The 12,537-nt window shown below is 39.5% G+C and overlaps 1 protein-coding gene across 1 annotated transcript in view; it reads right to left on the reverse strand.

The window, feature by feature from the left end:
* HEATR5B (HEAT repeat containing 5B) overlaps positions 1-12,537 on the reverse strand; it is a 57,741-nt gene that overhangs the window by 8,891 nt on the left and 36,313 nt on the right. Inside the window, exons 27-33 of the mRNA XM_039568404.1 lie at positions 10,953-11,132; positions 10,044-10,281; positions 9,147-9,407; positions 8,065-8,192; positions 7,734-7,878; positions 3,032-3,301; positions 767-991 (exon numbers count right to left, since the gene is read on the reverse strand). Coding sequence (XP_039424338.1) covers positions 767-991; positions 3,032-3,301; positions 7,734-7,878; positions 8,065-8,192; positions 9,147-9,407; positions 10,044-10,281; positions 10,953-11,132 — 1,447 coding nt within the window. The remainder of the gene's footprint in view (positions 1-766; positions 992-3,031; positions 3,302-7,733; positions 7,879-8,064; positions 8,193-9,146; positions 9,408-10,043; positions 10,282-10,952; positions 11,133-12,537) is intronic.

Below are 12,537 nucleotides of genomic sequence, written 5' to 3' on the forward strand. Positions count from 1 at the left end.
TCAGAATCATTTGCAATTACCTACTCATTCCCCATCTCTCACATGAGTAACTCCATTCAAGCCTCTCTTCACTCTCCACAAATGGCTCCTTGGCAATGTAATGGGATGTTTTTCTTGCTGACTACCACTATGCAAATGGCAAATCTTTGTGTCTCTCTTTTGCTAACTATGCAGCTGAGACTGTACATCTTTTTCACTTTTTGAAGGGCAAGGCAAAGCACGCATGTGAACTGTAAGAGGTGGTCTGCAGTTCTCTGAAGAGACACAGTAACCATTGTGCTGATGAGTAACAGGGATTTTTTTGACCAGGGAGAGGATTTCTTTCTCACCCCAGAAAGCTTTTAACAGTATTGTGAGTATCCTACTCCAGTATGAACCTTGCCACAATTATCTGTGGCTGTCTTCCCACTCATTCACTTTAACACTGACTGTCACTAAGACTAAATGACTTGTGCCACAGTAAAACCTGAGAGGCAGTGGCTGCCAGATGCACAGCAAAAGGGAAAACTTCTAACTGGAGGTTATGATCAACACTATCAAGAAAACAGACCAAACAGGGACAAAACTTGGTGGGAACTCCTGAGATGTAACTACTTTGTAAAAGTCAATGTTGTGCTTTTCTTCAATAAAATCTACTAAGCAACTGAGGAGTTTTGCTCACTCAGGTCTTATATGAAGTTATAGGCAGATACCATACCTACATTTTCATTACAGCAAAATCCATTTTTCTTGAATTTTAACTCTCCTGCACTTGGAAACCACTTACCAGGCTGAGAGTCTTCCAAGATAGATGCCAGAGTGCTGCGGATAAGACCTGTCCATTGTTTCTGAGTTTCATCAGTCTTGACTGTTGGAAGAGTAACAATAGTTTTTATCCCTTGAAGAGCTGCAGTGACTGGAGGTGGGACCTGATTATCTGCTGACTTTACTGCTGTTTCTTTCAATACTCTTGTTATCAGAAATAGGATAGTGGGTAAGATTGTCATACATCCTAAAAAAAGAAAAAAAAAAAGATAAAATAGAATTTCTAAAGTGTGGTAGATAACCTCTCTGTGTTTCCCAATATGGATGCATTTGGTTGGAGACAAAGGAGATGAGATAAACTGCAATTCAGGTAACAAGTGATATGTGTCCTTCAACATTTTATCACCAAATTCATTCATCAGTACTACTGAAGTGTATCATAACCCAAGTCATACAAGCCAACAATTGAAATGCTGCTGTCACATTCAGGAATGATGATCTAGCTATTAAAGCTTTGTCCTACATGGCATGTGACATATGGTATGTCATCCAGGTTGCTAAGTATCTTAAAACAGGATCTGCATATCACTAGGGGCCTATAAACAGCAAAAAAAGGAGGTCTGGAAACAAGTATCCAAACTAAGTTATTGCATGTTCCAAGTAAGGTGGTGTGTGGTACAAGCCCCAGAAGCAAAGTAAGGAAGCTGTTTGTGTGTCTCAAATCCTGGACAAAGGCTGTCAGAGTTTCAATATCACATGTAGACTTTAAGCCCCTACAGGACTGAAAGAAGAGGGCTGTTGGGTTTAGGCATGCAAAATCAATCTATGGATCACTTCAGTCAGGTCTCTTTCCGTATCTCTTCCATGCTTCATTTTCCCACATCTGTGGAAATACAAATCCTGCCATTTTCCTACTTCTGGGAATGCTGTGAGGATTAATACATTAATTAGAACAATTATGACAGGAAGGGGCTGCTGGAGGTCATCTAGTTCAACCGCCTTTTTCAAAGCAGCCATTCTTCAAGACCAGATTGCCCAGGATCTTATCCCATGGAGACTGCAAGATGCTTGTATTTTAAAGAAAGAGAAAGAAATTTAAAAAACCACCCAATCGCAGGAAGTGATGAATTCTTTTTGTTCAGTTTCCCTTATATCCAAAGGCTCAATTAACACAAATATTTGTGTATGTGCTATCCCTGCCTCCCTACAGCTATGAGCTGGCTACATCTTCTGAATGAGGGGAAAAAAACAAATCCCTATCAGACTAATCTCTATAAACTTACAGTAGTTTCTGAGCTACTTTCAGTGGCCACTTGAGAAATACTGGGAGTAACACCCTCACTCCAGACTACACAGAAGTAATACTGTTCCTCTTTTGCCCACCCTCTTTCCCATCACCCTCTTAAAAAAATAAAAAAAAAAAAATCAGGAATCAAATAAAAACAGGGAAACAGGGCACGACTCCAACTCAAAATCTATTGTTCCTTAAAGAATTGCAAGACACAAATTCACAAATTTCTGATGGAAGACAGGCCATATTGTCTTTTGAGCATAACTTTGTCCAAATATCTTACTTACAGTGCATATCATTAGGGGACCAACTCTAAAACATCTTATCTATATGAGTGGGTAAAACTTCCCAAAGATTCTTGAGACAAAACTTAAGCGATTTGCTCTCCAAAAAACAAAAGTCAAAGAGCACAGCCTCCCATGTAATTGTGTCCTTTACCCCTGAACTTAGTGCAATTATCTCAGCTTAAACACATCCTTTGTGACAGTCTTCCTGGGCAGAAGAAAGCTCCATTTAGTTTATAATCACATTTGGAACGACTGACAGCCAACGGCTGCAAACCCAAGTGTACCACAGATGAATTGTGCTGTTTTTCCCTCAGTAGGATTATCTTTTCATACAGCTGCTGCTTTTCATGAACTTTTCAGGAATTTAATTATCTTCAAAATGTCTGTGTTCTTTTACAATATGATTAAAATTGCCCAAAAGGTTTCAAAAGCATGAAAAAAGGGAAAAAAACCCAACAATAAAATCAGATTGTGTCTTGGGGTACAAAGCTAATTTCCTCAGCAAATTTGCAGCACACATGCAAATTTCCTTTACGCTGCTCACTGGAAAAGCCTGAATTCTTATTTAGTTAATCACCTAAATATACTTATCAACAGATGGCCCTTAAAGCATCCATAGCAATATATTTACAGTTTGTTTTCAGCATCATATCCGCACTGTGCTGCCTCTAGAATTATCACTCGCACATGTTCTGCTACGATGCCTTACCTGCTGGAGAACACAGGGAAGGCAGGTCAGACAGAATATTAACGCTGGCAGCCACGAGACGAGCACTCTCCTCAGAGAGGTGGGATTTGGCAGCAACGTGACTTGGAGAATCCGACACTTTTGAACTCAGATGGGGCATGTGTCGTACTAGGATAAACATGAGCAATTCCATGGCTGCAAAGACTAGAGACTTCCCGGGCACAAGACCACCACTCTCACCTCCCTCTCCTAAAGCAAGAGGATTTTCTTTTTCCTCATTATCATCTTCATCTGAAAAAGGAAAGAAATGTCTGAGGAGACAGTTAAAATCCCATACCAAAGACTACATGACACACTCTTCCCAAAGAAGTTAAAAATCAAGGAGAAAAAGTTGCTGTACAGTAAGATAGGCCAAACATGGCTCATGTCAGAATAAATGTTTTAGTTAGAATGACTTAAAGGGGTTTACAATGCCTTAGAAGTATTGTGATTGCAATAATACTTACTAAAAATCCATCCAGAACTAGAAAAAAAAGTAGCCTTGCACAAAATAAAACTACAGTTAATGATTTTGCTTCTTTTAAAACTGATTATAAAATTAACAGCAGTGAATGCCAAATAAACAGCCAGGACATTTTTTTAAAAATTTCATAGCTATTAATTAAATGTTCCACCCTGACAAAATCTTATTCTAGCCTAAACTGATTATGAAATAGAGAACAGAAAAGCACTGTAGGATTCTACGAGTAAGTTCATGATTTGAGTGTATTCAGTTCAAAAAGTCTCTCTTTTGATGGCAGCTTGGCCAGCTGCAGTCTTTCCTTCTCCCACTAAACAGCAACAGAGATTCAGTAAGTCAGAGCTGGCCTGAACTACCCCTATAGAGCTCCTATGAATTTAAATGATTGCTACTGTTATCACATTCATCAATCTGAAAAATGCAGCTTACTGGGCTGACAGTAAACAATTCCATTAATTCATATGAAGAAACAGAGCCTGCATTTTCTGTTGTGCTGGTTCATCAAGTTCCAGCAAAATCTTCTCCCTGTTTTTATGTGGAAAACAGGCAAAAGCTATCAGTTGGGACTTTTTTTATCAACAGTACATCATACCAGATTAAGATAGTAATTTTCCTTAGTAAGAGAATATTCCTTGGGTTTTACTTCAGGTAATAGAAAATCTGGCAGACCTACCCAACTTAACCAGGTATCAATGAACTATTTGCCAGGTTGCCACTTGGAAACTAATTCACCTAGCAAAGATGGAAACAGTACATCTAATGTGAGATTTTTAAAGAAATGGTAAAGGGATAATCAAACATGGAGATTCTCTCTTAAAAGGAAGAGGCCACTAAAAGTACCTCAGTAAGTAGCTTTCAGACTGCTGGTCAAGTTTTGGGTATCTCCAAGCATGGAGATGTCACATCCCTGGGCACCTGTTCTACTGCTTCACCATTCCCACAGTGACTAATTTTTTCCTTGTATCCCATCTGGATTTCCATTGCCTCAATTTGTGTCCATTGCCTCTTGTCCTGCCACCACTTGCCTTTCAGAAGACTCTGGATTGGCCTTGTCTTTAAATCTCCTTTAAGAAGGGGGATTGCTATTCTATCCCATATTAACCCTCTCTTCTGCAGACTAAACAAGTTCAGCTCTCTTAGCCTCTCCTCATGGGTCACACACTACACCTCCCTAAGCAGCTTATAGGACCTCCACTGAACTTCCTTCATGTTAGTCAACATCTGTCTTACTCAGAATGAGGAGGTAGGGCAAAGAGAACTAGACACTGCTCCAGATGCATCTTCATAACCATATCCTTAATCCACTGGTCATGCTTTTCTAACACAGGCCAGTAACAGAGTCTTCAGCATTGCATAGGTTTCACACAAGAGATTCACATACACAACTCCTCATCTGGCAAATCTGCTATCCAGTCTGTTAGTCCACCAGCCTATACCAGTGCACATTCCATTCCACATGCAGAATTTTGCATTTGTCTTTACTGAACTTCAGCAGGTTCTCAGACCTGCAGTTCAGAATTCCTCTAAAAGGCGGCACTACCCTCCAGCACACCCACCATTTGCACAGTTTGGTATCACCCATAAGTTTGCTGAGGGTACATTCTTTCCTACCTGTCCTATGTGCTTAACAGTAGCAGGCCCAATACTGATCTCTAAAAACATCAGTTGCAACCAGCTGCCAGTCAGACTTGAATCACTGAACTCCATTCAAGCACAGCAGTCCAACAAATTATTCTCCTGCTTCTCAGTCCACATCACTCCAATTTGACAATGATATTGTAGAGTACTGGCTCAAAAGCCTTGCAAAAGTCTAAGTAAACAGTATCTACCACCCCACCTCCAAAGCCAGTTATTTCATCACAGAGGGTGATGAGGCATTATCTACTTCATGTACTAAGTGCTTTCAGAATAAATTTACTCCAAAACCTTTCAACAAGCACAGCAGGCTTACTGGCAAGTTCACTCAAACCCCACCTCACGTCTTACTCAAAGTTAGTCACAGCATCTCATTTTTGCCATTCATTGGAAAGCTTTCTTGAGCACCACAGCTTTTCAAAGATGACTGCAACAAACTTAGCATGTCATCAGCCAGCTCCCTCAGATGTGTCCCATCTGGTTCCAGGGTATGGCCAGCTTTTTTGTAAGCAGCTCCTAACTGGATGCTCATCTGCTGCAGCTAGCATTGCTCTCCCCTAAGCTTGCTCACTAGACACAGGAGAAGTAAGCAAACAAGATAATAGTGCCTTAGTTTTTCCTCTAGTGTGTTTTGTCATTAGATCACCCAATTCATTCAGCAGCAGGTCTAAATTTCTTCTGCTGACAACATATCTATAAATGGTGTTCCTGTCACACTGGACATTCATCATCAGTCTCAGCTCCAGCTAAATTGTGCCTTTCCTAGTTCCACTCCTCCATACCCAGGAAGTCTTCAGTAGTCTTCCTTGGCAGCTTGCCCCCATTTCCAACATCCACACACTTCCTTGTCACATCTGAGCTCAGTCAGAAATTCCTATTCAGCCAAGTCAGCCTCCTGCCATGATCATTTTGAATGAGCTTTATTTTGTCACCAAAGATGAACAATCCCTCTTTCCTTTGCCCTTCAGGAAAGCTTACTACAAGATCCCATCTACAAGCTCCCTGCACAAGCCAAAGTTTGCCAAGTAAGGCCAAAGCTTTTGCTCTGCTACTCATTTTCTGCCTTTCCCTTGAAATTATGACCTCCGCTACCATATAGATGGTACAGCCACAACTACCATTAACCTTCATAACCATTTCTTCTGTATTAGTGCAGAGCAAATCCACTGAGCCCCACTCTTACTCGGACTGTCCAGCATTTGGACTGAAAAAGTCTGTGCCTCGTACACTTCTGAGTGCTAGCCTCCTGCAGTGTGACCCTTCCACCATATGACTGGATGGTAAAAGCCTCTCATGAAGCTCCCACAGCTTGATTGGAATGCTTCTTTGGGTTGGTTTAATATGGCTTCATTTGCCTCCCCTTCTTGATTAGGCAGCCTGTGGCTCCTGACTGGTATGACCCTTCACTTCCTTTCAGTGGTATCAGTTCTGATCTCTCAAAGTAGGACAGCTGGCTCCTCTTCCCTTGACAGATCTCTACAGCGTTCTCCAAATGGATATCTGGAGAGAGAGCCTTTTGTTGCTGGAAGTCACAGCATTGCAGCTGCCACCTTCATGCAAGTGTCATCCTCCAGGGCCATATTCCCACATAGCCTATGGCTGTCTCTCCTTCTGAGAAACATAGGACTTCAACTCCTGCACATGCAGGGCCTCTGTGGAGAACATTTCATTCCTCCATTTACCTTTCCTGACACCATAGAGTCTGCTCACCTTCACAAGCATTTCCTTCATGTCTCACAGGTGAGACCAATGTCACTTCCAGCCCTGGCTGCACAGACAAGCCTCTGGAGCACAGACACATCAGCACTTTCATCTGAATTTGAAACCTGGTCATTAGACCTCTGCTGCACCAGAGATGATTGTCCCTCAGTCAGCAGACCGTGGTGTTGTATGTCACTGCCATTGTTATGCTGACTCTAGCAGTCCTGTACAGTCTTGAGCAGCACTTCTGGGCAGCATGAGCATGCCCTTCCATGCCAACTGCCTTGCTCCTGTTGCACACCCTGTTCCCAGAGCTCCTGGTTGCTGACACACCCTGAGTGCCCTGAATGTCAGTGAAGTAAGAGCCCAGGTGCAAGTCTGCTCCACATCCTGGCAAGATCTCCTGGGCAGGCAACTTTTCATACTGGTTCCAGGACCAGTTCACTCACCTCATGAATGTCAGTTGTGCCAGGGACACACCACAATACCCTGGTACTAGTGGCTAAACCATCACACTTTAGAAAAAAGGTAAATTACATACTAAGGACGCAGTCAGTAGAGAAACATTAAGGAAACTGAGCAAGGTAATAATAAGGGGGGTGCTGGGTATAACTTGCATCACTCATACTCCAGAAAAATGAATGAAAACCATGATGTGAAGTGAGAATGATCAGAGGAAGAAAAAATGTATCTTACAGGAGTTAAGAAATCAGCAGGTAATTATGAACACAATCAAAATTATCTGTGGAATACACCGCATTTTCCTCCTCAGTGTAACAATACTCTAATGCAACTGAGTTCCTTTCCCAATATGAAAACCTGTTGCTAATTTACTCTGCAAAGCAAGCCGTGTTTTCAGAATCTTACTTAGTGTGTTCCTTTTTTCCTGCAAATAATCTTGAGCTGCTCTTACTATCTGCTGGACAACTCCCGTAACCAGTAGCTGGACTGAAGGAGGATCCCAGGTCAGGAGGAGTCGGTGAAGCACACTCAAGAGTTCAACACCAAGGAGCTGCAGTGAAACAAAATACATAGAAAAACATTAATTAGGACTAAGCAATTCCTAATTGTTATGTCACTTGCTTATGATGAATATATACTTTTCTTACACAAAAAATAATTACAGCTTTTGTAATCATCATAGATGAAAGACGAAGACATAGAAAAAGCTGATTGTTTCAACACGCTCATACATTACCTGATCCTCTGCAATATGGATCCTGGCACAAGGGGAATCCAATAAAGTATGAAGTGCTTGTAAGCAAGATGTAACATGCTCTACAGGCTCTTCAGGTCTCGGGGAGCACAGAAACTGTATACTAACACCTGAAAAGAGCAATAATTAAAAAGAATGTTCATATCATAATAAAATCAAGTTTTCTTTTAAAATTTTTTTGTAAGTATAGCAGGTTCTTAACAAGTTTAGAAAGCTAGATGTTTTTCTCAATTCTTCTTCCTTTTAATTAAAAGAGAGTCTATGAAGAAGAATTGTATTCACTTCCTCTTCTGCATCACGTCTTCCCCAAAATTTGGCAGGATAAATAATGCACAGCAACAACAAGCAATTTAAGAATACTGAATGGAAATCCATATTTTGTTCGAAAGATCTATCTGTATGTCAGACATATGAATCCTTCAGTTGTAAACTGAGTTTTATTTTCTTGAATTCCTTTAAATGTAAAGACAAATGAAACAAAGCTAAGCCCCAAAAATCATGCAATATTCATCTTATACATATGGCACTTAATTCCAGATTTAAATATGTCTTATCTCAGACAACTGTTAGCATTCCTCAGAGTAAGAGATTAATTACATCCACCTCTTAAAGCTGTTAGGTAACAACAAAGGGAAACAGTCAATGCTACTCACAGATGAAAAGCTGATGCAAAAGCTACTCCATGTGACTTGCCAAATATCAGTCTGTACTAAACAGTGTTTCTATAGGGGTGTGTATTTTAATTAACCTCACAGCTTTTGCATCTTTGAAGCATAATATTTAGTATCATCTGCATTATACTACAGTGTAGAACAGTTCCTACTCATTTTATTCAATTAAATAAATCACAATAATCACACTGACAAATATTCTGTCAAAGCTACAAAGAATGCAGGAGGCAGAGAGATAAGAGAGAGGATGAGACACAGATTTTCAAAACTTTACTGTCCAGACATGCAATGAATTTTAAACTTCACAGACTTCAAGCAAAGTATCTTTTCTCATTTTCATAGGGGTTCATACCATAACATGCTGCTACTGAATTCTAAACTTGTAACTCTTACCCAAAATTAAGTGCATTCGGTCTTTGTTGATCTCTGGCAAAGATTTAGTGGTAGGTGGAGTTCCAGGTGTCTGGTTTAACATAATGGATGTAGCACGTTTCTGAGAATTAGGCATTGCTGCAGCAGTATCTTCTGTTGACTCTGACACATTAAATCCTGTACTGTTTAGCCAAAGTGCCACTGCATGTAGTATGGGAGCCCAGGAGTTTCGGTAATGCAGTCTAGCTGTATCAATAGTTTCTGGCGTGTAAAATGCTCCTCCTGTTAAATTAACAGAGCAAAGGTAAATTCTGAAATCCTCTACAAGTGACAGATAAAAAGCATGTACTCTGAATTTATTAGTCTATTTATTCTGGATGTGCTTGATTACATATTCAGGTGTAATACTTGTTATGGCAGTACATTCCAATTCACCTTGTGCAGTAGCAGTAATAATATCTCTCATGAACAAGTGCAGTGGCCTCGATAAAGCAGTAAGCAGAGAGCAAGAAAGGCAGGCACAGTCATCAGGTCCTGCAGCATTTTTAGTACAGAGCATTCACTCTTAATTCAGCAAAATACTGTAAAATGGTATCTGCTCTAATCTCAGGGGTGAAGTTTTTCATACAGACAAGATCATTTGGATTTGATACCAAAGTATTAGAGGTGCAGAAGTGTTCTTAATTCTACAAAGATGTGGTTTTAATGATCTCAGTGATTCAAACAAAGAGTATATTCATTGCAAATTGAAGGAAAAAAGCTTCAAGTTCAAAAACACTGCTATTACATGCCCAGGCAGAAATTTATCACTTGCATACAAAAACATGCATGTGAAATAATTTATAGAATAATTCTGAATGTCCAGCTACAGGGTTTTTTTCTGTTTTGCAGAACACAAAAAGAAAATTCAGTGCATACCATCTGGTGGAAGCTGGGTAGCAAATTCAGCTGGTAAAGTTAAAAGAGCGTAATCTTTCAGCGCAGCCAACCAGAGACGGCTCAGTGCAGGCAGTTCAGGTTGTACAAGTGTTATCAAACTGTCTGGTGGCAACTCATCCACGGTACCAAAATCATCCTCATCCTCCTCTGTGCTCTTTAAAACACGCTTTGGTTTGGTTTCTGCTTCTTTCTTAATTTTCATGGCAACAACATACACCTAGAAGTAAAACATGTCGAAGTATGTGCTGTGAGATTCTAAAATGAAAGCAAAACAGCAGCCTTTCCCACAGATTCCACACAGATACAATTCACCAGAAAATTACTGAAAAAAAAGGTTTTTAATACAACCACATTTTATTTACATCCTTTCTTTTATTTCTACCAGTATATATATATATAACGCTTAGGTTCATAAATGGGACTTTCCTAAAACAATTAGGCCACACACTTTCTTCCTAAAAATGTGCAAATTATAAACACTTGACACTGTTAACTAACTAGTTAGTTAAATAGTCAACTAACTGCAATATTTTCCCACAATCTATTTTATGGTTGTTTGATTTTTAGTGTTTTTTGGGGCAAGGAGATTTTGTTTTCTTGTTTGTGGGTTTTTTTTCAAGTTTAAGAGCAGTAAGATGGGAAGAAATTCAGAATCTGATAGGGTATGAGTGCATATTTTTATACAGAAAAGTGTAGCAAAACAACAATCATGCCTCACTGTAAATAATGGATCAACAGAATGGCAGAGAAAGATATTGAGGTTAAAACATCCCAGGAGTAGAACTGCAACAGGTTAGGAGGAAGGTATGGAGCCAGCATGAGGTGTGAGGCTGCTGTTACACTGTAAAGTGTTCTCAAACTTTCAAAGATTTAATGGTCAATGTTTACCTCAGCCCAGGCTTTCAGAACCGCAAGTTTTTCCATAGTAGTTGCACTCTCTCGGTAAAGCTGGCTAGAAGATCCTTTTCCTGCTTGCACTTTATCCAGGGAAGAGACAAGAAGGTTGTGAACTCGGCGAAGATCATTCAGGTCACTTACAACCCCACTTCCTATCCAAGCGCTACATACCTAGACAACAAAGTTAAGAATCATTCTAAACTAGCAAAAAACCCCAACAATGCTATACATGAAAAAAAAAATTAAATCAGTTAGAAAACCAAACCCAAAACAACCACCAGGAAAAACCTAGGCATTCTTCCTGCTTAAGACAAATAAACCGGGTTTTCCTTTTTTTTTCTTTCTACCCATGACAACAGAATTGCTCAGGTGGGTGGTTATAAAGGCTGTATTTGCAATGCATATTACAAGGGAACTCAATAGATATATAGAAAATATTTAAAAAATTTTTTAATCCTTCATAAATAGGTTATAACAATTTTTTTATTCTCATCCCAAGTGTTTGGTCAATCATTCAGGTAATGAGTCACTGCATTCTCTGTGAAGAATATACTGGACAGCAACCAAAAAAATCTTATCTTTAAAACCCCTCACATCTCAAATCAATATATAAGGCTCCATACTAGTGGGATGCTTTCAAATTATTAATGTCAAGAAAACACTTAGAAATTATTTTAAACATCGAGCTATGATTTGGAACCCAGAGTTTTACACCTAGAACAATCTATTCACAATGGTGGACAGACAGTTGGCTGTCTCTCAACTTTTCATTTGAATTAAATGGATCAAAACAGGTACTTAAAATAACAAACATCACACAGATTGTCTGCTCCTGACTAATGCTGTACATTGGCACTCATCCTCTGAAACACATTCATGCCCAGACATAATGCAGGCAATAGAAGAATTCTGGCGCAGCTGCTATTCTACAAAGAGAAAAAGCGACAAATTCTTTCAGAAGAGCTGCTCTTATTCTGGAGATGATTCTACAAGGATGAGGATCAGAAGCAAAAAAACCTCATGAAACTCAAGTAGTTCAGGTTTTACAAACTCTTTTTTTCAAGGCCTATCTCCAATTTATTTATTTTGCTTTTAGAGAACCAGTTCCATTTAATCCTTTGGGGAAGGAACTCTCTCATGATCTGGAATGATGGACATATTTAAAATAACATAAATGCAAACACTAAAAAGCATCCCAAACACGTACAGGACAAAGCTGTTGAAAACTTCCCAAAGAACTGTTATTCATTCACAGTAGGAATAAGACCAGCTTCAATTCTGCTGCTGAGCAAGTCAACAACTGTTTCCGTAATGACATAAAACTATAACATCCAGCTCCTTCAGGGAAGCTCATCTCTGTCCATGTAACTTCTAGAGAGAGTTAAATATCCAAACCTAATCTCCCACCATTTGATCCTGTAAGTGCACACATCTACTTTAAAATTGGTTGAATAGAGAAGATTTTGACAAGTTATAAGGAATATTAAATGGTTTCATACAAACTGCCTCTTAGTTTAGTTTTAAATGTGCAGAAACATTCTGTAAATCAGGCTGAACATACTTTTTCCTACATGTA

The sequence above is a fragment of the Corvus cornix genome, chromosome 3, assembly GCF_000738735.6.
Source record: "Corvus cornix cornix isolate S_Up_H32 chromosome 3, ASM73873v5, whole genome shotgun sequence".
NCBI lineage: Eukaryota > Metazoa > Chordata > Aves > Passeriformes > Corvidae > Corvus > Corvus cornix.